A 27,083-nucleotide genomic window follows, 5' to 3' on the forward strand; every position below is an offset into this window, starting at 1 on the left:
GTGTTTTTTTTTTTCCTTTTACTTCTATGCGATGGGTACATTACATTTTTATTTATTGCCTCAAGACTATTTTTGTTTTTGGCTTGGAACAGAGTAGGTTAAACAAAGGTTCTGTAAATATGTGACCTTTTAAATGATTTATGTTAATGATCCCTCAGATCTTGATGATTTTCAGCTTTGTGCACACAATTATGGTGGTCCGTTTTAAGCCTGTACCTGTAGTTGTTGCCTATATTTACATAGTACCAACATTTTATGCAGCACATCAATCTTTTACCTAGAGGCGATAACAATCTAATATGATACATGGACGTACAGTACATAACCCAATTTTTGGGGGTAATTTCGTTAAATGCCAATGCAGCTACTAGTATGTTTTTGTGTTGTGGAAGAAACCCATTTGAACATGGGCAGCAAGTAAACTCCACAAGAATTGATGCAGGACCCTAGACTTGCAAAAATAAATGCCAATTGCTTAGTTAACCTACTAAAAACATTTTGGCAATAGAAGTTGAAAGTTTTCATTTCTTGAGAAGTGCCTCACTGTTCACACATAAATATGTCTTTACTTAAAGGATATGTCCACTCGAAATTGAGTCTGGTTAACTCCTGGCTTCATATGTGTCTTGGATACTTCAAGAATGGGATCTCACAACTCTGTTCCTTTTCATCTCAGAGTTTTGACTATCCTCGCCCACCTTTGTTATAAACTAAGCAGGACCTCTTCTAAGAGCCACAGCAGGTGTGTGGACCCATGATCTCAAGCACAGAGATATCACTATTGAGATATACAAAAATTTGTCAGGTGGTTCAATTCCCCAGCATCCGGCAATATCAGTTTTGGGTGGACTGACCCTTTTTTAAGGCATGAACCAGCGCCCATAATGCAGTAACCCACATCAACCTATCAGAAATCATTTGTTTTATTAACGAAAGCCATAGAAGAATGATATCACAAGCAAAAGGTAGACATGTGGCCAAAGTTTGTATTTTTGGTCTTTTTACTCCGTTTTTTAAAATGATTGTCACAGATTTCTGAGACTTGTGGATAAATCGGAAACCATTTAATTTATAACTTGTATAAACTTTTACATACCAAACAACGCAAGTGTTAATAAACTTTCACCTTTGCTGTATAACATAAATTGTACTGGTTCTTGAAGAGGTTTGAAAAGCGATACAGCAATGAAGATGATCCCGTTTTGATTGTCTTATAATGGAATTCCAGCCAAAACCTTTTATTTTGTTGTGTAATGACTTTGAAAAGAGCTAGACTCTGCCAGGCTTTTATTACTATGGAGCCTTACTCTCATTTTTGTCTCACCAAGATGGGAAGTTAGGGGAAATCTCTCCAATGGAGACAGCCATAAAACACTTTTTTTCTCCCAGTTGGGAAGATATTTTGGGTTAGATATTTTGCCAGGTTTTAATGCTGTCTTTGCTCCGCTGGGGAGATTTCCCCCACTTCAGCTATGGTGAAAGGACACAAAATCACGGAAAATCTCCACAGTGGAGACAGAAATGTAAGCTTAACGGGAGGGTCTGATGCTTCTTTGCTCTATCCAAAGAGCCGAAAAGTGTTTTGGCTGGTGCTTCACTTTAAATGAGCTCTGCACTTAACTAGTTTTGGATGAAGGGTGATTCAAAAAAATAATATTTGTAAATGTATAATTACCTTCAAAGGTTCATTGATAATTTCCTCCTTTTTTCTACTGTGAATTTGCCCAACACTGTGCTATACCTCTAGTTTATGTTCCTTTCCACACAGCATAACATTTTTTTAAACCTATTTCTTAACTTTCAGATGTTTTGTTGCAGCAGGCAACATGGCTGATTCTAGGTTCACAGTGTTCTGTCCTTATAGAAAGATTTGGCACTGAAATTTGAGGATTCTGTTCTCTCATTAACTTCATTAAAAAGGAACTTTACCCATATCTTCAAAAAAACAACAAAGGCACTTTTAGGAAAGTTTAGTAATGACAATCTACAAACACATACTTCTAGATAACTTCGGGCTTTTTACATACCTTATTTTCCTCTTCTACCCCAGTCTTCTCACAGTGGCCATTTTAACTAAGGGCAGATTAATATATATCTCTTTACTTCCAGTAACTCTGGCACAGGTGACTAGGACATGTTACCATGCACATCATCTCAGGGGAGGAACATTTTTTTCCCTGAGATCTTGTGAGATTACAGATGAGATTTCCTAGCAATGCTCTGCTGATGTAACCTTTCCAGTATGCAATGCTTGGGTACGATTACATCATTTGTGCCAAAGTGGACCAGGAAGTGGAAAAAATAAATTGTAAGTAAAATAAAAATAGGTTTGTTTGGCTAATGAATGTAAGAGGATTTCATATGCGGAGCTGTATGCTGATGTGATTTTTAGTCAAAGGGGATAAAGGCCCTCTTTACAATACAATGCACAAGCCAGGTTTTTTGTACTCATTTAACCCTTTGTTAGGACAGGCAGTGTTTAAAAGAGAACTATGGGGTAAGTGTTTTTCTCCATAGTTCTCTTAAGGGTCACGGGAGGACATATACTAGCATCCTCCCGTGTCCCAAAGCTCAATATATAGCGAACCACAGCTCGCGGTTTACGGAGACCGCCACAGCCGGGACGGATCCCAACATTACTGTTGAGATCCACCCAGCTGCGTGAGTGACAGCGGGCTCTGCTTATCTAGAGGCAGAGCCAGCTGTACTCGCCCGCTCCCCCATCTGTTCCTCCAGTCAGTGCTGGAGGATCGGAGCGGGGAGGGGGGAATCCCTGCAAGAAGCCGTGACTGACAGGCACGGCTCTCTGCAGGGAGATGAGCGAGCGACGGTATGTGTTCGCTCACTTCCCGATCTATTGAGCCGACCTGTGACAGTTTCATTGTCGCACGTCGGCTTGAACTTTGAGGATGAGTGATTTTTACTCACCCCATAGCTCTCCTTTAAATCTACTTTACAAATTATAATGAACAAACCCCTCACATTACAAAGCAGGAGAAGCAAGTAGAAATGTTAACCTTTAAGAAGCCTAGAAACTCTAACCCAAGTAAAAACAACTTAAACTGCAAGGAGCAAGTTTGAGATAATTGTTTAGCTTTATGCTATGTATATGGGAACATGTAACAAATATAAAATCGGTGTTATCCCAATTTGGCTGCGACAGTGGAAATGCATTGATCACCCTCCATTCAAAACTAAACTCCTTATGTAATGTATGACATCGCCTGTGATATGAAGGGACAAATGGGTTTATTCTGTTTTTTAAAGTGTGCATAAAGCGTTGCCATAGAATCAATATAAGTTTCAGTTTCTTAAAGAACAACTTCAGAATGGATTACCGCCTTGAAATGCATTTGGACAATTAAGTTTTAATATACATGACTTGGCTTACTTGCGATTCAGCCTTGTTAATTTGCATATTATTAATAATATTTCTTACAGATGTCAGTAAATGGTTTTACCTTTCAGGACCCTTTTTTTAACTGCAGTCAGCTGCTAAGATTGTGATACTTTAATTGCCATGAGTTTAAGACACGTTAGCTACACATTGGTCAAAAAAAGTTAGCAACATATTGTAAGACAGGAGCAATGTCACCCATTTCATCAATTTAAAAGCTGCACAGTATAAAACGTATGTGGACCCTCCACCAAATTATTGAGTTCGGGAATTTCCAAAGGGTGCTGTTAATGCCACAGGAAACAATTTAGATCCTTGGTTCTCAACTTGTGGGTCGTCACTGCGTGGCTTCCGTTTTTCAAGGTGAGAGGCTCCTCAGCCCTCCCCCCCTTGCGCAGCATTGTCAGTTCTCACGCCAAGCAGCCATTCATTTGCTGCCCGGCGCCAAGTGTCAGCTTGAGGTGGCGTGGGCTGGAGTATGTCCTGTGGAGGTGCCTGGACTGGAGTGCCGTCATTCTGGCTCCCAACACCTCTACAGGGCACACAAGGGAGCTGTACAAGCAATGCACATATGGAAGGAGCTCCGTCACAGCACAGCAGCCCACACTGGACCCCAGGCTGAGGATCCACTCCAGTTCTTGTAAAGTAGGGTTGACCTTAAAAAAAGAAAAAAAAATGTTTTTTTATGTAGTGTGTATGTGAGTGTTTCTGTGGTTGGTTGCGTCTGTCAGGGTTTTTGAGGGCCTGTTTACACTAGTACAGTGCATTAACCGAACAATCGCCTGCACCAGGCCGTTTGGTACCGCAATGCTGTGCGTTCCATTGAAGTGCGACTTGGGTCACAACTTAATGACTAAGGACCTGAGGCTACACAGGTTGAGAACCACTGCTTTAGATCACTGTGCTCGTCTAACGTTTTGGTAACAGTTTGGGGAAGTCTGTTTTCTGTTCACCATGACTGCACCCTCTTTTTTAAATAGGTCCACTTTTCTGGCTTGTTGGTCGGAGTGAACAAGTTTGGATTGTCGGCTAATAGTTATAAACGCCAGATGTACATTAAGTATTGTTGATCTGAAGGAGTTGGATCTCATAAATTGAACAAAAAAACTTGGTCTATGGCCACACAGCAATGTCTTGGAGCACTCTGTTCCGGTAACTCTGCCTTCTGCAGAAAATAAGAGAATTATGAACACAGGTGCAGCATACAGAGACTTTAAACAAGGCGTAATAGATATTTTCATTGGGAGAAAATGCATTTGTGTTCTGGGGACTGTCCAGTCATTTATTTTCTACTTTGTCATTAGAATCTTTAATGCAGAGAGATACATCATTTTAATGCTGAAATATTGTTGAACCGCTTATGAGCTACAGAGGTCAACTTTCAGACAATCAGCAACTTTACGGAGTCCAGCCAGAGCGCGTACGCTGCACATAAATATAGCACAGGATATTTTTCTATTAGTTTTATCCATAGATGTGATTTATTCATAGAGATGAATGAGAACAGCTTATAAATCTCAGCGCTCTGATGTCATCTGCACAAAGCGGCAGCAGATGTTTTTGTATCTGAAATGTACCTGTTGTATAGTTATAAAAAGCATAATCAAACCAATATAGAACAGAGACTATATTTCCATTTGCTTTGCTTTTGGCACGATAGAAAAATGACCAATTTTTGGTAGTGGGTTTACTTTAAAGGGGTCAGTCTACCCAAAATAGATGTGTGTAATAGGTAGGCATCAGTAGATTGATTCACCTATTGACTTTTATTTTGGCCCTCGAGTAGTAAGGTCTACCCAGTTGGCTCTGCTGCCTTCCACCATGGAGATCGACTTCTGCCGCTCCATTATCCATAATTTAATATGAATGCACCATCCTAACATTGGCTGTGTTGTGAAGGTGGAATTGGAAGCTCAGGTACCACTGGAGCTCCAGACGGATATAAGCAGCTAGAGCAGGGGTAGCCAAACTCCGGCCCTCCAGCTGTGGTGAAACTACAAATCCCATGATGCATCTCTCTCCGGGAGTCATGTCTATGGCAGTGAGAATCTTGCAATGCCTCATGGGATTTGTAGTTCCACCACAGCTGGAGGGCCGGAGTTTGGCTACCCCTGAGCTAGAGGATAATTAAACCCACGGGCAGCAGTTGACTGAACCTATACTTCAGGCTTAACAGAGTCTTAATTTTAAATGTTTAAAGCCTAATTGAAGGCCCAGAAATATAGATATACAGTCAGGCAGAAATTCTAACTATCTCTATTTTGTTAGCCTCCTCGCCACTTTCCTGTTGCAGCATTTTGCAGAATGTCTAAAAAAATTACTGTACAGTCCAGTGGGCCCTACAGGTAGACCCAGTGCTCTCAATAATTAGCGCTCGATAGCAGAACAGATCACACGCCCTTTCTTCTCTGCACTACAAGTCTGTGTGAGGACAATGAGGGATGTGACTGTTACTTGGTCAGCATAGAACACTGGAGTGTAGAAAGCAGCATAACATGCAAGAAAGAGGACTACATATAGGTACAAATATGTGGGACTTTAATTGAGCTTTATCTCTGTATTACGTAACTGCTATGTATTTTTGACACAACAGTCTTGGGTGGATAGTGGGTAGGACACATTAGTATTGGTCACCCTGGTTGATACAGTGCAATGGCATAAAAATGACATGGTAGTCCACAAGTCGGTCAGCACAGCTAGCAGAAAAAACAACTGCAGCCATTTCCACTGAGTTTGGAAAACCCTCTTCGATGATGTTTAGCGCCACTTTATTTAACATTTGTTGACTTAATACCACATTGTCAGAACAGAACAATAGTTCTTTGTAATATGTTATCAAGAGTCCACAAAAAGTGAGCCATCTTCACTGACACATAGGTATTTAAAGAAATGTTCCATTAAAAGAGAAAAGCCAGTTATATATGGCAGGCCTTTAAGGGAATAACCACCTGCTGGGTTTTTAAAGCAACAAACTCAATTTGCTAAATCGAAACACTGACCCATAAGGCAAGGTTCACACCTAGGCGACTCCTGACCGCACGGCAATCCGCACAGTTTTGTGCACCATTGCTGCGTGGTCGGGAGTCACCAAGGAGTGAACCGATCGCGCTCTGGGTGCCATTATTTTTTAATGGCACCCCAGTCGCGCCAGGCGGATCACGCGGTTTCCCACCGTGATTCCGCCCGTGCAAGTGAACATGAAAAAAGCTGTGAGTCGTGTGTCACAAAAAAAGGTACCTTTTTCTTAGCGATTGCCGCGCAGATGTCACCCCATTGAAAGCAATTGGGCGCCGTGGCAATCACTGTGTGCACTAGCACGCGATTGCGCGTCCTGGGTGTCGCGCAGTGTAGTGCAGGTGTGAACCTAGCCTAAATAGTATTGTTTCCGCCAACTAGCCCTCACCAACTGATGGAAACGCCGCTGCATAAGGCTTTCAGTTAAGGAGTCAGAGGTTTTACAGCTGAATGCCAGGCAAACCATTAAATACAATAGGTGAAACACATACTGTATATGGAGGCTGTTTTATCTGCCAAAGTTTGTAGTTTTGTCCCAGCAGTCTTGAAATTTAGTTCTGCCAAAAAGCACACCTGGGTGGCTAATCTCATTTTTCTTTAGTGCAGTGGAATAGAGCTGGGTCACCTCCCTGCCCACAGCATGTGGCTGGACAGCAAATGAGCAGCAGCAGCAGACTGATTAACTCATCTCTCTGCACTTTCCTTCTATGAAAGTGTCCATTTACTGTGCAAATCAAGAACAGTCCAGAATTTGCACAGTAGGTGCCACTGTTGGCACCCTTTCGGCAGACATCCCTCGATCAGCTGATTGAAGAAGCCAGTCGTAAAATATTTGAACAAACGGAGCCAATGAGCTGCCGCCTCTGTTTGGGTATTTCGGCAGCTGCCGGTATCCAAATACAATGAAGACAGTGGGAGATTTCTCGATCAATGCTCGTAAGCGTTGATGGAGGAATCTGTTCTGTTTTTTTCTTTCGGCCCACGGGTTGAACACAAAAAATAGAATGGTGTATGACCAGCTTTAGTATGTTCCTTGCCGGCACATGCGCATTCAGCAAAGCCTGATTGGCTAAGAGTACTGACCTTGCCTCTCCCAGTCTGAGTGTTCCTGTACAGAAGATAGATATTGAGATTTATGTGCATTTAAAAATACATCAAATAATGTTAATTCCTACTGAATATATTAGGGATGCCCACATACCGGTATTCCAGTATCGAGTATGAGTACTGATATTTTTTTTTCCGGTATTCGCCGATACCGGAAGTCCCATTAAGGAAGCCAGGCGGCGTGTAATGACTAGCCACCTGGCTTCCCGATTAGCAGGGAAGCTGTCCCCATACTTCTCATCACTAGGTGACAAGAAAGCATGGAGCCGGCTTTCTGACCAATCAGGAAGCTGGGGGCCGTGTAATGACATGGCGCCCGGTTTCCTGATTGGCCGGGAAGCTGGCTCCATTCTCCCACGTCATGAGGTGGCGAGGGAGCATGAAGCCGGCTTCCTGGGCAATCGGAAAGCCAGACGCTGCATCATTACATGGCGCCCAGCTTCTTAATTAGCCAACTTCCCGACCAATCAGGAAGCCGGGCAGCGAGTCATTACACGCTGCCCGGCTTCCACTAGTGACGTGGAAGCATGGAGCCGGCTTCCCGGCCAATCAGGAAGCCGGGCAGCGTGTGATGACTCACTGCCCGGCTTTCTGATACCGGAAGTATCGGGCTAGGCATCGGAGCATTTGGGCGAGTACGAGTACTCGCCAAATACTCAGCATCGGCAACGATACCGATACTACCGGTAGTATCATTATCGGTGCATCTATGACTGCATCAAGTATTGTGTTAAAGTGTACTGTGGTATGGGAGCACAAATCTGGAGCATAAGTGTAATATCTATGTGTTTTTAGTAAGACTTTTAAGATTACATTTAACACAGTTGCTTTAATTTGCACCTTGTTCAGTTGTATCATACTTATTTTAGCATTGTGCCGAGTAGTGGAGCCTCACGTAGTATGAGTTCTGAGCCTAGAGAAATTGTATGTCTCACTCTGACCTGTAGAGGGCACCTCAGTGCTTTTTCCTAAATCGATGCACTGAAGAATAATACATTTCTAAAACCTGAGCAGCAATTGTTACTGAAATCCAACAGCCACCCCTAGGCTTTGCTATAAAGTGCGGAGAGAACAAATATATACTTTGCCTTGTTTTACTTTTTTTCTGTGTATTCTCCATGGTTTCTCCATGGTAGATATTTATTTCTGTTTTCAGTTTGAAAGCAAATCTTTCATAGCCCTAACAACTTGTTTTCATTTGGTGCCGGCACTATTAGTGTCTTTAAAATGCTGTAGGATTTAAAAAGTAAATGGAACTTTTCTTTTTTGTGAAAAGGGCACTAAACACAGAAATCATAATAGTTTTCTCAAATATATTCCCAAGTCTCTCCTGAGACTGAAGATATTTATTTCGACATTTATATAAATATGAACAGAACAAGTCAGCACTGTTTAGGAAAAAAATCTTCCCACAACTTTATCTCAATGTTTGGCTTTTAGAAATTCCGGTAACTTTTTTCAACATTAGTGGACTTGGCATCAAATATACACTCACCGGCCACTTTATTAGTCCAGTGAGTGGCAGTTGTGTGGAAGAAAATGCCTTGTTGAGGTCAAAGGAGAATGGGCAGACTGGTTCGAGATGATAGAGAGGCAACAGTAACTCAATTAACCACTCATTACATCCAAGGTATGCAGAAGAGCATCTGTGAACGCACAACACGGTGGATGCTAATACTGGGTTAAACCCCCTTTTGGCTTCAGAACTGCCTTAATTCTTCATGGCATAGATTCAACAAGTTGTTGGAAATATTCCTGAGAGATTTTGGTCCATATTGACATGATCGCATCACAGGCTCAAAGAAAAGGTGCCAAGAAAATATCCCCCACACCATTACAACACCACCAGCCTGAACCGTTGGTACAAGGCAGGATGGATCCTTGCTTTCATGTTTTACGCCAAATTCTGACCCTACCATCTGAATGTTGCAGCTGAGATCGACATTCGTCAGACCAGGCAACGCTTTTCCAATCTTCTATTGTCTATTTTTGGTGAGCCTGTGCGAATTGTACCTCAGTTTCCTGTTCTCAGCTGGCAGGAGTGGCATCCCAGGTGTCGTCTTCTGCTGCTGTAGGCCATCCGCTTCAAGGTTCACCGTGTTGTGCGTTCACAGATGCTCTTCTGCATACCTTGGATGTAATGAGTGGTTAATTGAGTTACTGTTGCCTCTCTATCATCTCGAACCAGTCTGCCCATTCTCCTTTGACCTCAACAAGGCATTTTCTTCACACAACTGCCACTCACTGGATATTTTCTCTTTTTCGGACCATTCTCTTTAAACCTTAGAGATGGTTGTGCGTGAAAATCCCAGTAGATCAGCAGTTCTTGAAATACGCAGACCAGCCCGTCTAGCACCAACAACCGTGCCACATTCAAAGTCACTTAAATCCCCTTTCTTGCCCATTCTGATGTTCAGTTTGAACTTGAGCAAGTTGTCTTCACCACGTCCAAAATGCATTGAGTTGCTGCCATGTGATTGGCTGATTAGCAATTCATGTTACCATGCAATAGAACAGGTGTACCTAATAAAGTGGCCGGTGAGTGTATGTTTTATGCATACCTGCTATGTAATGTGTACATGTAACACTTGCAGGTATTCCCTCTTACAGAGATCACAGTGCTCCTAATAATGCATTCACCTTCCAGAAGTACGGAGCCATATTTGTTCAGGAATTATCGAGGTTCAGCATCTATTTCCTGGACTGAGATGCTGACACATTCATGATAATCCCAAGTGCTGCCTTCAAGTAGTGCCAGCGTGCCGTTGGTTTAATGCGGTAATTATTAATTACAGTGTTGCAAATTAAAGTACATTATATATATATAGATCTATATATAGATATAGCATTTATAAGGATGTGAAAAACCAGAGCTGGGGTTTTACTGAAACAGTATACCAAATAAAGCCCTATATGTTCTTAAACATATATAAAAAATATGTAGGTATACAAGTTAGTCAGTTATTGTTGAGTTAAAAACACGCTGCGGCTGCTGAACTTGGCCTGGGCATCTAAGCACGAAGCGGTTAAGGGGAAAATACACTAGAATTACTTTTAGTGCACACACATTTTAGTGCAAACCGAATATATGTTCAAATTTCCGGTAAGAAGCCCCCTATGTGATAGTACAGAGGAAGTGACAGACCCTCTTAATGGAGACTTCAAATGTCACCTCTGGACCCCATTGAAGCTAATAAAGCACATTTCATGCTTCACCAGCTACATCTCCGGCCAAAGCAGCTGAAGAATTGGCTGCCTGAAACTGGAAGTGACAAAATCCTTGTCCCTTCCGGATTCGGTAACAGGAGGGGAGAGCATACATTGGAAGTGTGCTGATCTCACTCCAGCCAAGCAGCAGAAACCTGCTGAGAAAGATCTTCTTAGCCACTTTAGAACCACAACGTGTATATACATATTGCTGACCTGAAGTGGTGGAGGTCTTTATCTTTTTAAATTACTACAGTGCAGAAAAAAAATATAGGTGGGCAAGCATGCAAAAAAAAAGTGAAATTATCAAAACTTTCATTTAAACCTCAAAATATGTGCTCATGCAGTACTTTTCCTTTAAAAGTTAAAAACTGGCTCTTTAGAATGTGTGTGTTTTCACTATCATAAAATATTTTAACAGATAAAGTTTTTTTTTTAAATGGGGACAGTGAACTTTTCTTTTAGGTGGTAATTCTATGTCCCATTTATTGGTCTTTTGCTGAAAGGACCAGGCCTGCATTTTCACTCTATACCCTGAAGGTTTATCTTTAACAACCACCTGGCTCTGCAGTTGGGGTTTTCGTCCCTTTAATTTGCTGCTTGCTAATAATGACCTAATGTGTCCATTATATTAAGTATTTTGACCACAGCATACTTTACTGGCTTTTTTTAATGCAAAGTGTCTCATTAATGCATTTCCAGGCCAGACATTAAGCAAGGCTGTACTGCAAGGCACTTTAATGTTCACGGGTAGTAAATATGCCCATTAATCATTGACTTTGTGCAGTAATTTGTATGGCTTTATAATTAACTTTATCCAACTGGCGTGAACAGGGATCTGTGCTAACATTTACTCTAATGTCTTACCTACTGGCAATATCTGAGCTAGTATGTTATACGAAGAGGAGAAAATATTGGGTAGGTCAGTGGGATGTAAACTGTTGGAAGCCTATTGACATATTTATATGTATATTTTGGTTTTCAGGGGTTTTTTTTTTTGGGTGGTGTTATTTGCCCGTCCTCATCCTTCTCTGATAACAAGGATCATTCATGATTTAAGGCATTGGTGGGCACCTTCTCGTTTCTGGTTCTGTAGCTGCAGCTTTAGGCTAGATTTCGCAGGGAATTAGGAGGCTTTTGGACCCAAAAGGAGGACCACTGTGGTAGATATTTTGGGGCACTTTTAGGGCTTGTTCACACCGAATGCGGTGCATTCCAGAGCGGTAGCAATCTCTATTTTTTGCGTTTGCAGTTGAACGGAACACAAGCAAAGTTTGGCCAATTGTCTGATTGCACTGCGGGCAAAACGCAGGGGGAAGTTTTGTGAGGGATCGCGGTCCATTCCAGCAGCTACCGCTCTGGAACGCACAGCATTCGGCGTGAACAAGCCCTTAGCTGTACCTAAATGCAGGCATGGTGGTGGGGTTGGGCCTGCTTTAAAGCCCAAGTCATGTTCCATTTATCCGTTCTCATATTCCAAAATATTAAAACCATGAGTCCTGAAGTGTAGAGTGTGAACTATGGCGTAACTTTACCCAAAAATAAAGCACTCCCATGTTTTCCTCCAATATACCATATATGGTCAAATACCTATAACTATAAAATCTCTGATCTTTTTTTCTTCATTAAAAAAATACCTGGTGATCTTTCCAGCCCCTAAGACTTGCTCAGGCCTGGGGACAGCAATGCAGGTCCTTCACTGAATTCACTGCAGCGTCGTCACCCCCAGCAGCTACACTGGGCTACATTGCCATGCATGCTAAGGAGGACGGTTACTAATGTTGCCACCCAATTTGCATTGGGCAAGTAATATAACATGGCGTCCTACATCTGAAAAAAGTGATGCAGGGCACCTGATTGGATGCCAGCTTCAGCAAACTGAAGACCTCAGGAGCCCCTTAGTGCCACCTTGGAGAATAATAATTGGTTGGATGCATTGATTTTTTTTTTTAGCAACCTTTGATCTTTTCCAAGTTTCTCTTTAAACCTATCTCAAAGCTTTAGAAATTAAAGTAAGCATATAATGGAAGAAATACATAATCACAGATTTGTTTACTGAAAACTGTACAGCCCTGTTCTATCCTTTATTGTTGTGCATGAATATGGGCAATCCTAGTTTCTCTACTTTCTGGCCAGAATATCACAATCTTAGCAGTGCTAGGACCATATGTATGTTTTGAATGGCTCCTGCTGCGTTATAAACCTTTTATTCCATGATGACCTAAGCGACCAATTACTATACAAAACAGAATGACCACAGCTGTTTGTTACCATTTACTTTATAACTGTGAACAGATCTGTTTGTCGGGCACATTGATACCTTGCTGTTTCCATGGTCATTCTAAAATTGTATTTATCAATTATATATAATAGCTGCTTGCAAATATTTACCTCGGATAGGTGATTTCTCTGCAAGATGCAGACTGTAGAATCTATATCATGTCTTACAATAACATCTTGTTCTAGCTATTTCTAGCGCTGCAGATATGACTTTGTAAACAGAAAAACAAAGTAGCAGGTTTCCATTATGATCTGAATTGCCAATGGCTTGTAATGTTCTCCTAGTTGACTTGGTTAGAGGTGACTTAATGAAACTGAAGACTCATTATAGAACCCTTTGTGTTTCCTGTCTGTGCCTGAAACCTGTCATTATCCTCTTTCTACAGATCTAACCTTGTGTTTTAAATTACTTAAACCAGAAAAAAAAACTATAGCATATTAACTAGGACTCGGTCTGCATGAAAATTGCAGATTAAGATAATGCCACAAACATCCCCTGATGTACACTATGTGGCTGAAAGTATGTGGACACCCCTCCAAACTAAGTTCATGTGTTTCCTGTAAAAAATGCTATAATGTTACAGCAATTCAATATATTTTAGACAAAGGTGCACTTCCAACCTTGTGGTAACTGTTTGGGGAAGTTGTTTTTATGTTTCAGCATGACTGTGCCCAAAGCCATGTCCAGAAAGACATGCAGGGCCGGTGCAAGGATTTTTTACACCAGCGAAGGTACCTTTTTACGCCCCTAAACCCCTCCACTGTAGGGCTCAAGCGGCAGCTGCTTCGAGCCCCACAACAATGAATGGGCCTGGGGCAACTGTCCCCTTTCCCCTGCATTAAAGACGGCACTGAAGGGTATAATGGGGGTATATTGTATAATGGGGTACATAGTATAAACAGTGATGGGGAGTACAAAGTGGTTATATATTTCCCCTGTCTTTATATGCATGAATTAAATAAAGTCAGCTGATGATGTGCACATACCTCTCTGCTCTCCTGTAGAGGATTAGTGGAACCTCTGCTGAGTGTCAGTGGATGATAACGCACAGTGCAGTATCACCCCGTACACCTGGGTTCCAGGCCCATGCAGTACATGGAGCTCTCCTCCCCCCGGTTGGTATATGAGCGGCCCAGCATGCATTTCCAATGGGAGCTATTATAGGAGGAAACTTAGCTGCCTTCCCCCACACACGACATGGCTGCGTCCAACCCCAGCAGGAGCTTCCCCTGAACCCCCTTCGGCTTCATCCCCAGGCAGCTTGACTCGCCTCCTGCCTGCAGGAGAAGCTGCGGCACCTCAATAACCAGCTAACCACCTACATTAAGTGGGTTAGAGCTCTAGAGGCGGACAAGTCTCTGCTGCAGCTGGAGGAGGAGGAGGTGAGCAGCAGGTAGGTCACTAACCTCGGGCTGCTCTGAGACCAAACTGGCCAATGCCCAAAAACTGCTCAACCACATGGCCCTACCCACAATGGGTAGGGCCATGTGGCTTAAAAAGCATTCATTAGCCCTACCCACAATGGGTATCATTCCCACTAACAAGTCAACTATGCAGAGTATCAGGTCCCATATATTAACTTTTACCTTTTTAAAGATCTGTTTGCCTTTTTTCTGCTCTATGGAAACTTCTATCACTTTTATGTAGTGGAGTTAGCTTATCAGACCAAAAAGTGGCAACTGAGGAGGAAAGAGGGACTTAGGGATTGGGTTCCAAATGAGGGAGAGTTGAGAGGTATGCATACCTCAGTGATGCCTCTAGTTCTTATTTAATTTTCGGCCTGTACAGTCTACAGTCACTTACTCTTTTCATATATATACAGATTCAGCTTTTCTTTCTCACAGTGTTCCGTGCTAAACGCTTATGAGTTCCGAAGCAACACTGAGATCCCAGTTTCATCTCTTCCAACACCCATCCCTCCAAAATAATATAGGATAATGAAGCTCCATCCAAGTCCACACAAAATCCACCCTAATTTTGACATTTTAGGCAAAACCACTTTTTCACTAAGAGCATGTGCACAAGGACATTTGTTCAAATAAAAATTGCTTGTATCCCCATACAAGTTATTAGGAATTCAAAAGCAGCTGAGACGGAGATCAGGTTAGGGGGAAGTCAAAAGCATCTCTGAAAGATCTTTGAAGCATCTCAAAAGCTACTGTCAAATGTAGGTTGAATGAACCTACAGGTGTGCTTTGTACCCATCTACAGAACCCCAGAATATCATCAATTTATGGTCTGGGTTGCCAAAAAAAAAAAGGTTGTTAGAAGATGCATTGTTGAGCTACAACTTTTAAAGAACTAAACGTTCTGTATGCCATAAAACTGCAGGAACTTGTAGTTGTCGAGCATCTCTAAGACCTTACCAATCATTATTTTGTATTTATTTTTAGAATTGTACATTAAAATATCCAAGCTCTGACATATCTACTAAGGCTCATATTGTCCAATCAAAATATTTCCTAGTAGGTATCTTGAAAAGTCACTACTAGCAAACTAGTGTTGAGAAGAATATCTAGGCTTTCAAGTCTAACTACCTTATGAAAATGCTGAACTTCGTATTTGTGGCCAAGCAACTTGCATTTTCAGAAGTAGTGTCATGGAATGGCAGACTAGGTATTTTGTAGCACATCACTAAAGTTACATTGCTCAATGATATCTGTAAAAGAGGTTTTAATAACATATAAGGAAATGTAAAAGTTTCAGAAGACTGTAAGATTAGAAGATATTTTACATGAAAGTGTATGTCCAGCCAAAAAGGTTTGTTTTGGATAGAGTGTAGAAGGATTTGAACCCTTGTTGTGTTTCTACTTCTATCCCGGTTTTTCTTTAGTATAGGAGAAAGCTACAACCTCTTGTCATCTTTTTATTGCGGTCTGTGTTGCTATTGGAGATCTTCGCTGTCTGAGAAAACCACTGTCACTGTAACAGAATGCGGGGGGATTTCTTTATTGAAGTTCACGATAGCAGTAAAAACTGAACGCAGGTTTCTAATATTTCCTCAATTATCCAAAACCGAGAAAAAAAAAAGGTTTTGGCTGGACATAGACTTTAAGGTGGTATTGTGGGGAGTGCCACAGTCAAACACACAGCTGGCTTTGTTCTTAGAGCACTTTAATGGAAAGCTCCAACTGGTGCCTCTGCTTGCTAAAATGGCAGCTAACACATACCGATAGGCTGTAGGGAAGAGTTATATGCCAGATAAATATCTTTTTGTACGGGTGTGGGCACTTTTACATGCATATCTGTAAATGTTCTTAGCTATTTCACATGATGTAAAATTTGCTGTAGGTTTAGTGGTCCATTACACTTCCCTTATTATGTAACCGCAAGCATTACATTAGATGCATCTAATCCTTTAAAATGGTCTTGAACAGCAGACTGACCAAACATAGAAATAAAGCTGTTCATAACACCACCGAGTATAATCTATTGCCTGAGATGGTAGAAAAAAAGTCAATGAATCTATGAAATAAGTGTACAATGGTGTAAAATGAAATGTGTATATTAATGGGGGCTGGAATATGGGATATGATGACTACTGATGGAGTTGTACGAATTTTCTATTTGCAGTGAATTCTGTATTGTAACATATTGAGGTTCATTTAATAAAGCTCTCAGTATTCTTTCATCTGCTTATTGCTCTCTCATTTCAAGCACTTTCACTCCATCTTTTAATTAACCTCTCAGCTCTTCCTGGGTCATCCTGCTTAACTCAAATATTGCATGTCTTCTCTGCAGCCAGCAAGTATTGCTCTCATGCACTTCATAATATAGGGTCTAGCAGAACTGGAAGGGGCTTCGGGGGCCCATGAGACTGGATGGGTTCTCTGCTTGTAACAAAAACTCTTAGGAATTGGCTGATTGTATTTTGATCGGATTTTATAACCGCTCTCACTAAGCCAGGTGTAACAGACATCCTGCTTGCAAGGGCCTCAACAGCACTGGTCATGGAAAGGAAGTTATATTTGTTTGCCCGTATTACAGTTTCATCTTAGACTCCACTCAATTGGCATCGGGGGCAGAATTTGCCAACTATAGGGACAACCATGTTTACTAGTGTGGCACCTTAGATGAACTTTTGAGATATGCAGCACTGTAATCATGAATACATAATTAAATTAATTTGATGGGGAAGCAGCCAAGCTTGCAGTCCCTGAAGGTTGAGTGTGACACAAAAAAGCAGCAGTAGGAGCCAATCAGTTCTTCTGCTCACAAGGAGAGTGCTGGTAGGAGGAGAAAGAAGAGTGACAAAGACAAACTCATCACTGTGCTCTGTTTCTCGTTTTACTGTCCAGTCATAGGTAGGAAGGGTTCAGGACAGTCTGGGCTCAGAGAATGTGGGTGGAATGATGCTTTCCATCAGACTCTCTCTAGATAGATATCTATCTATCATCTTTTGATGGACTATTACTGGTCATAATGTTATATGGCTGAGTTCTGCTTTAGGCCTCATTCACACTGCCGCGCAGATACTTGCCTATTGTACCATATGCAACATATGCAAATAAATGGCTCCATACACATAGCCGCGTATGGAGCCGTTTATTTGCGTAGCGTATATATGCGCAAAAACAGAATGGAACCGAGATGCGTCCGGACATCGTATTTCTGCGTATTTTACGCGCATACGCATGTTTGCACGTACATACGCGCAGTTTATTAACATTTCCATTAGGATTGATGCATTCTGGGAATGCAAATAGTGCACGCATATATGCACATATGCTCGTATATACGCGCATAGACGGTTGTATAGACGCGTATATACGCAATATACAATTTTGCTTGCGTTGTGTGTGAATGAGGCCTTAAGGTCAATGTGGCCAGTGGAAGCCAGTTCCTCGCTGGGGTTCTCTTTTTTTAATTTTCCCAATCAGATTCCTTTTTTCCTGCAGGTCAGGAATGTCATTGAAAGTTTAAATAAAAGTAATTTCCTTAAAAAGCAATATCTGTGTGAAGTAGCTGGTCCCACTAGGTTAAAGATAAAAGGCAAAAACATTATTATATCTAACTACCGTATTACAGGAACCGTGATCGTATATTAGCAGCTGCCTCTCCCCACCCCCTCCATGTCTGAATGTCTGCCCTCTTAGATTCTTCTTGTAGAGATTTTGTCAATGTGGGCCTTAAATATTCCTTATGAATTGATGGCTTTTACAGCCTTGTTTATTAAAACTAATAAAGTCGCTTTCATTAGAGAATCATAAAAAACATTAGCACGTGGCGCCACTTTTTACTACCTTTAGCTATTTAAGGAGGCTGCTGCGTGACACAGTTCACTGCCAAGATGCCCGCGATAATTCTCATGAAAAATGAGGAAGTTTACAGATCCGTACAAGTTTGATGCTAAAGATGGCGACACGCTGTTAGATTTTCATACAAACCTTCATATGAAAAATTCTGGTCAGAACATTCGACAATGACATCAGAGACTTGGCAAATATTTTTCGAAATTTCATTTGATTTTAACATTTCAACCACATTTACTGTAATATTTGCGTCCCTTCGAGGAAAAAATCTCCATCTTTTTTTTTCGTCGCTATGGTAGAATTTGATAGTGGATTTGACCCCCATTAACCAGTCCAAACAATATTCTATTGGTGTATAGTCAGCTTTACATGCTGCCTTAAATTATGAAAACTACAAATATATCAGATTTGTTTTTTAGTTTTTCATTTTCCCCATTAAAAGTCTTACCCTCTTTCTGTTTCATTGACAACTCCACATTCACTTTGGATTTCCCAATTCCTGGTGACCACACAGAAAGTGAAGGAAAATTTTTTACCATGGGGTCACTGACAATGATAAAAACATTATGGGTTTAGGCTCTTATCCACTTTATCCAAAAGGGCTTTTAATATTTTCTTCATTATTGGAGACTATGGAGGCTCAAAATTTCAACAAACAGCTGTGTATTCTCCCCATAGCAACGAGTACATTTTAAATATATCACACGCTTTATGATACAGCACAAAAGGTTTATATTTACGGTTTAATACATATGAATTAATCCCATTTGTTCAGTAACTGCAGATCGTATGGGTTATGAACAGTCAGGCAAAACAGTCAGACTGTCCATGTGGATCCGAGACAGGTGGCAACCCTAGTCTGGAACCTTTTTTTTGTTGGGGGGGCGCTAGACAAATCCCAGGAGCCACTTAAAGTAAACCTGTTAAGAACCAGAAAAAAATCGATCAGTAGATTCAGAGATGTAGGCAGCTGAAGTTCTACCCCCTTCTTCCCCAGCCTCCTGATTGGGCATCATGACTCCCAATCACATTTAGACCAATAGGTAGGTTCAAGAGGTGAAAGGGAATGGGCCTATGTTGGAGTATATTAAGGACGGATTAGATTAGCATATAACTCCAGCTGCCTTGATCTCCAGATCTACCAATTTATGTATTGTGTTCACAATGCATTTCTTTTATTCTTTACTGGTGTTTCTCAAAGTTTCTTGCCTTTTAAAAAAAAGTCTTCAACGAAAATAGATATGCAATTGCAGGTTTTCTTGTGCCTCCAATTGACCTGACACTTTGTTGTCCCTTTCTTGCAGTGGCTCACTGTACATTTTATCCAAATCTCACCCTGCCCCCTCCTGCATCTGAAGCCTCTTTTTTGGGCATTGAAACCTCCCACCCAATTAAAAGACTAATAGGTGGGTTCAGGAGGTAGAAAAAAGGTGGGGCCAATGTAGGCTTAAGAAAGGGAGCGATTGGCATATCATTTTGGCTGTTCATATCTTCAGATCTACTGATTTGTTAATTTCACCGAGAATTAACTATTAATACTATTTGCCAGAGTTTCCTGGTCTTCAGACCAGTTTAAACTAAGCCTGGATACAGTGTAACTTCTATGCTTTCATTTATTGTATTACCTGTAAAAATCCCCACCAAAAAATAGAGCTGTTGCAGTGTCTATCCTCCCGACTCCTATTGATACAACACATTGGGGGGAATTAAAAGAAACACTGTAGCAGACAGAATCTATAGCAGCTGCCAATGGCAACCAATCCGCTTCTCTCTTCAGTTTATTCGGTTAGGCTTTAAAAATGAAACAAGCTGATGGCTTGCCATGGGCAACTGCTCCAGATTTTGTCTTCTCCAGTCATTATGAATTCCCCCCTTTGTTGCTCCTTTCCTGTGTTGGCTTACTCTACATACGCACTCGTGTTATAAGTCTCTTAGAAATTCTGCTGTATACTGATTATCACCTGTGTTATTCCCACTGCTAACTACCACCAATGACCACACCTTTTACTAGAGCGGAGGACCTGTCACAAGCCACATGGTCTAGGGACCAGAATCTGAGAAACGTAGGTCCACAAAATTGAATCCATATGAGTATGACTTGATGTGGATGCACAGCAAATACATCTTAACTGCAAACATTTTCCCTGAAAGGTGAATTGCTTCTGTAGCTCTGATAATCATATACACCAAGTCATGGCAGTTGGAAGGTACTGGGACTGCTGTTGGTAAAAGCAACAGCAGTTACCCAACAGGTTGAAGAAGCCAGCATGAGATTCCACTTGCAAGCGGCCACAAGAAACTGACATACCAGTTTTGGGTTGAGTTGTCCTTTAAGAACGTTGTTGGAGAGCCAGGGGGGCTCTGTAATGATTTTGCGATTTGTCCCGTCACATAATGTTACAATACTGTCCGCACAGACCCTTCAGCTTTACCTTCCTGAGTACTCCTGTCAGTTGATGTATTCCGATCACACAATGATCATAACATATATTGGGTTCATCTTGTCATGTCCATTTGCTGCCAGTCACACTGAGCTGTGTCAAATTCTATCAGATCATAATACACTAATTACATTTTAGTCATAGATAAAAGCAAGCATTTGCCTTGGTTGGAAAATGTCATTTTACCCCATGCTTCTGGCTGATTAGCCCCCTGTAAGAATGCTCTTTTAAAGGGCAGGGTGTAGCTGCTGATAGCTGGCCTACATTCGCAAGCAGAACAATCCCCCACTGTGCTATCACTTCATTGTTTCCCATGCCCACGCTGCTGCTTTCTCACCAGCGTCAATCCATATAACCTTTTTTTTTTGCACCATTTTGCATTTATTTTCAGTTCTGCAGTCTTGCTGCGTGCCACCTGGTAACTTGCTGTAATGAGTACACAGGCAATCCATAACAGGTCTATAATCGAGTTTCTCATTCAGCACTCTAAATGATCAAACTGTGTAGTGTCAGCTCCATGGTTTTTATGAATGAGGCTACTCCCTAGTTCTATAATGTTATATATCATGTAGTTGTGCTATTCTGTTATGCCTGCTATACTGCACAGACCAGAATATATGGAGATTGATGTATAGAAAGGAGACTGTGTTTAAACGTATAAATAGCCTGTCAATGCTCGATACAATAGCTATCTGCTTTAGAAGGTTGTCGATGATGGCTTTTAATGCAGAACGCCTTGGACGGAGAGTAATGCCCTACCTTACGCCCCCTCACGATATCCATACCATACCCTCAATATAACCTCAAATCTAAACGTCCATGAAACCCTAACCCGAAAACTAATCCAACTCTCCCTGTAAACCTAACACCAATTCAACCCAACCGTAGCATTAAACACTAACTAACCCTCCCTGTAACCAACAGTGAAACCTATTCTAACCCCATCTAGTCTTTTAACACCAACCATAAGCCTCTAGTTTTGGATAATTTAGAGAACAGTCACCCTTTTCCCTTCACTTGCATTTATTATGTTTCTTTTGAAGAGAGAGTTTCCCTCGCTTATGGCCTGAAACCAGGGCATGGCAGGGGTTTTAACTGTTCCCTACACAACCATAAAAAAACTAGCGATATACTTTATTACCTATTTTGCATACTTACCCCTTCTTTGCTAGGATCATCTGGGCTGAAGACCAGCCACTCTGCATTGAAAGATATCCACACCTGGATCCTGATACTGGAGTCTGTGCCCCATGCCTCTCCTGGCTGTTGTACTGATTTATTACCTTTAATGGTTAAACTTACTGACCTAAAGCAAGTATGTGGCTCAGGTGTTCCACCCCAGCTTGCTGCATGCTTGTTCTGGGTCAGTGGCTCTAAACTTACTGAAACCAGAGACAACAACCTCAGGAGTAGAATATTCAGGAGGAAGTCAGTAATGGCACCTTCTGCATTTCCCAGGCAGATTCAAGAATAAGTTTCATGATATGAAACATAGAGCGGCTAACAGGCTGGTAGGAGCTCACAGGCTGGTAGGAGCTCACAGGCTAGTAAGCTCAGAAACGTTTGTGACCTGCATGGGCTTTCTAACATGTTTAAAAATCTATATGGCAGTCTCCAATTCTTCCCTTTTCTCAGTGGAACATGGAAGGAGGCTATCACTGGTGTAAGCTGAATACATTTACTGGAGTTGGGGAGAAGATAACGGTGGGACCTGGTGGTGTGTAGTTCAAGATAGAATGGGAACATCTCACTACATGTAGGTCTCAGCAAAACATCTGCCTTTGACCGCTCTAAGGTTTGGTGAAAAGGAAAAGTGGAAGCATTATCTGTTACTGACATCATCCATATGATACTGTAAGGACCATTTCTAAACTGTTGTGGGTTTAGAGTCTAGCACACCTTCTGCAGTCATAGAAGTACACATGTTCCCGAAGACCATTCTTGGTAGCAAGTCAGTAAACCCTTCAGTATGCTTTTCGCTTGTGCAAGAAAACTAGAATATTTTAAGAAGACACACAGAGGGGAGGAACAAATTCCATATATGCCGTGACCCGGGTAATTATCAAACCCATGACCACTGTGCTGCAAGGACTCCATGTTAGCCACTGCCCATCTGGGTGTGGGTTTTCTTGAATTGAAATGATGAGAAGATAAGACCTGCTGAGAGCTTGTTTTATTCACATAAATGTTTGTTGTTGTAACAGATGAGCATAACTCGAGCATGGCGATTCGACCTTCTTCCAATAAGATGGAGTGGATTGTTCCTCTAATGGTTGTCTCTGCCTTGACCTTCTTCTGTCTGGTCCTGCTGATCGCGGTGTTAGTCTACTGGAGGTAAGACTTGTGACTTTCTTTTATAAATCGTTGTACCTTAACGTGATATTTAATCATTTCATCTACAGAGTTCGGATGACGGAGGCCCACTGTCCTTTACAATGAGAGGCAATGATATAGATATGATTTTCCATGATCTGAACATCTTGCATAAACATGTTCACTGTTTTTTGTATACCTTGGATGAGAGCCCATTGAAGTTATTTGCTTGTTTATGGAAAAAGAAGCCCAAATCTTGACCCAGAACACATAGAAGTTATCCAAATTTACTGCTGGCCTGGGAATTCTTTGGAATTCTCCAGGAAGATCACTAGTGCTTAGTTGGGTAAACGGAAGACTAAGCTTCCATAACTACCACTAGAAACACAGTGAAAGGCTTATTGAATGGTTGCTTTTTTGGAAAGAATTTTGAGAGTAATCTTTTGAGAGGTAGTATCAACCTTGAGGACAAAGCTACATGCAAGCAGGGAACATAGCAGAACAAGTTTATAATTCACACTCAGAATTTGGAAGACGTTGAAGGTGATAAGTCACAGCCTAGACCTCCTGTCATGTTGCCTTAAAAACTTTTTTTACACTCAATGAAGCTTAACACAACCCTGTCACTGGAATAATATTTTTGTGTTCCATCTCCAAATAATAGAGTTCATACTTGCCTTCCCCATGACCTGTGTCACTGATCTTGAAGAGTATCTTCAGACTCCAAAACACTACTGCACTACTGTGTCTAAAGTTGGCCATATACCTATATATTATCTGCAGATTTTCTGTAGTCAGATGGAAAAAGTGCAACAGATTCCTCCATCTACGCTAAACTGTGTGTATGGAGGAATCTGCCACTTCAGTATCTTGCTAGTCGGTCCCGCTGCTCTCAAAATACCTGAATAATGCCTGCATCTAATCAGATTGTTCAGGTATTTTGGCCCAGTGGGAGATTCCTCCAACTACACCGTTTAGCGTAGATGGAGGAATCTGTTGCACTTTTTCCATCTGACCATAGAAAATCTGCAGATAATCTACAGATGTTGGCCAGCTTTAGACACAGTAGTGCTGTAGGGGCCACCAAACCACTATGCACATCTGGGGACTTGGCACTCTTTGGACAAGTGCCAGTCCTTTTTCAGGTTGAATGACACCCAGGCTCATTCTACTCACTTCCTGACAGCCCAGAGTATCATGGACACACACGGCCTTGGAGGGTGGGGAGGTGGGGCGGTGCAGTGCGTCATTAAATTGGCCTGGGCACGCAGTGCAAAGCTGCAGAGAACAGTGCTGATGGAATTACGATTGGCTTTTAAGAAGATATATACAAGGTAACTTTCCATGAAATAATTCATTTACAATTGCAACTCTAAACTGAAGAGTTTTATGGACTTTTGTTTTGCAGATCTCTTTTTAGTGACCCTGAGATTATAATCCATCAGAAGGCATTTTGGGGTAGATTTTGTATATAAAAACTAGTCTTGACAGCAAAATAACATTTTATCAGTAACTTATTTCTGGTATTTATCTACAAGTTTCTGGCTACTACCAACATTATCCGAACTATGGACTTTCATATATTTGATGAACAGACATACTTATCCAATAGATTCTGCTTTGAAGTTTCCCCTTTCAGATTTATCCTGGCCTAGAGGGCACGTTTCCTCAGATTTAACTGTACTACTTCCACTTTTGATGTGATTTTTTTTGACTGCGTGCCAGGGTAAAGTCGAACGTGTGTCTAAAATGCTCCGACATTCAAATTTTCTGAACTAATTTAAATGTCAACTTTTCTTCTCTTCTGGAGCGGGGTGGGAGCTGCGGCTATGTATTCCCAACATGTCATTCTGTTCAGTCAGCCGTGATTAGAGGTCTCTGTGAGAGATTTCCTGCCGCATCCACCCTGGCATTTAGAGTTTGTTGCCTGTTTTGAAGCAGGAGGGGATATTAAGCATGTTTGCTGCCTTTTCAGTTGCTCATTTTGTTTATTCCTCCCCTTAATCTGCAGATTCATAGAAGGATTGATTCCAGATGGTGTTGAAAATCCTTCTTTTTACTCCTTCAAACATCTTATTTAACAGTCAGTTTTGGTGTGTGACATTTTCCGATGTACTTTATTTGCAAAAGTGCCTATTTTCAGAACTACCTCTTCATATTGGAAGAGTTGGCCTTTCGCTGAAAGTCATTAGAAATCTTGAATCATTCAGTTGTATGAAGGGGTGTTGGGAACACGGGTGGGAGATCGTACCAATTGAGATGTTAGGGATGAGCTGTGTGATTACTCCAGCTTGATTTTGCTGTGAAATTACAGATTTTTTAAATTGGGGACATTTTGCTGCCACCATAGGAAGAAGGCTATGGTTTTATTGTGTGTGTGTGGGGGGGGGGGGGGTGTTTCAGTTTAATTTGTTTAATTTAGGCTGGGTTCACACCTGGACGTACTATAGGCGCGGTTTTTCAGCTTTTCAAACTTCCGCTGGTTCCACCCCCCTGCGACGCGGCCGCTCGCAAGGGACGTAACCCGGAAGACGGCAGCAGCCGGAGGACACAGCGGGGATCGCGGACAAGTTAAGACCTACTCTGTAAACCCGAGTGTGGCTCAAATACCTGAATAATGCCTGCATCTAATCAGATTGTTCAGGTATTTTGGCCCAGTGGGAGATTCCTCCAACTACACCGTTTAGCGTAGATGGAGGAATCTGTTGCACTTTTTCCATCTGACCATAGAAAATCTGCAGATAATCTACAGATGTTGGCCAGCTTTAGACACAGTAGTGCTGTAGGGGCCACCAAACCACTATGCACATCTGGGGACTTGGCACTCTTTGGACAAGTGCCAGTCCTTTTTCAGGTTGAATGACACCCAGGCTCATTCTACTCACTTCCTGACAGCCCAGAGTATCATGGACACACACGGCCTTGGAGGGTGGGGAGGTGGGGCGGTGCAGTGCGTCATTAAATTGGCCTGGGCACGCAGTGCAAAGCTGCAGAGAACAGTGCTGATGGAATTACGATTGGCTTTTAAGAAGATATATACAAGGTAACTTTCCATGAAATAATTCATTTACAATTGCAACTCTAAACTGAAGAGTTTTATGGACTTTTGTTTTGCAGATCTCTTTTTAGTGACCCTGAGATTATAATCCATCAGAAGGCATTTTGGGGTAGATTTTGTATATAAAAACTAGTCTTGACAGCAAAATAACATTTTATCAGTAACTTATTTCTGGTATTTATCTACAAGTTTCTGGCTACTACCAACATTATCCGAACTATGGACTTTCATATATTTGATGAACAGACATACTTATCCAATAGATTCTGCTTTGAAGTTTCCCCTTTCAGATTTATCCTGGCCTAGAGGGCACGTTTCCTCAGATTTAACTGTACTACTTCCACTTTTGATGTGATTTTTTTTGACTGCGTGCCAGGGTAAAGTCGAACGTGTGTCTAAAATGCTCCGACATTCAAATTTTCTGAACTAATTTAAATGTCAACTTTTCTTCTCTTCTGGAGCGGGGTGGGAGCTGCGGCTATGTATTCCCAACATGTCATTCTGTTCAGTCAGCCGTGATTAGAGGTCTCTGTGAGAGATTTCCTGCCGCATCCACCCTGGCATTTAGAGTTTGTTGCCTGTTTTGAAGCAGGAGGGGATATTAAGCATGTTTGCTGCCTTTTCAGTTGCTCATTTTGTTTATTCCTCCCCTTAATCTGCAGATTCATAGAAGGATTGATTCCAGATGGTGTTGAAAATCCTTCTTTTTACTCCTTCAAACATCTTATTTAACAGTCAGTTTTGGTGTGTGACATTTTCCGATGTACTTTATTTGCAAAAGTGCCTATTTTCAGAACTACCTCTTCCTATTTGAAGAGTTGGCCTTTCGCTGAAAGTCATTAGAAATCTTGAATCATTCAGTTGTATGAAGGGGTGTTGGGAACACGGGTGGGAGATCGTACCAATTGAGATGTTAGGGATGAGCTGTGTGATTACTCCAGCTTGATTTTGCTGTGAAATTACAGATTTTTTAAATTGGGGACATTTTGCTGCCACCATAGGAAGAAGGCTA

General features: G+C 41.5%; 1 protein-coding gene across 2 annotated transcripts in view; it reads left to right on the plus strand.

The window, feature by feature from the left end:
* PTPRG (protein tyrosine phosphatase, receptor type G) overlaps positions 1 to 27,083 on the plus strand; it is a 486,631-nt gene that overhangs the window by 373,462 nt on the left and 86,086 nt on the right. For both annotated transcript variants that reach the window (XM_018554682.1, XM_018554674.1), the window contains exon 13: positions 22,905 to 23,034. In XM_018554682.1, coding sequence (XP_018410184.1) covers positions 22,905 to 23,034 — 130 coding nt within the window. The remainder of the gene's footprint in view (positions 1 to 22,904; positions 23,035 to 27,083) is intronic.

This window comes from Nanorana parkeri, unplaced genomic scaffold (assembly GCF_000935625.1).
Source record: "Nanorana parkeri isolate BGI_ZX_2015 unplaced genomic scaffold, ASM93562v1 scaffold9, whole genome shotgun sequence".
Classification (NCBI taxonomy): Eukaryota; Metazoa; Chordata; class Amphibia; order Anura; family Dicroglossidae; genus Nanorana; species Nanorana parkeri.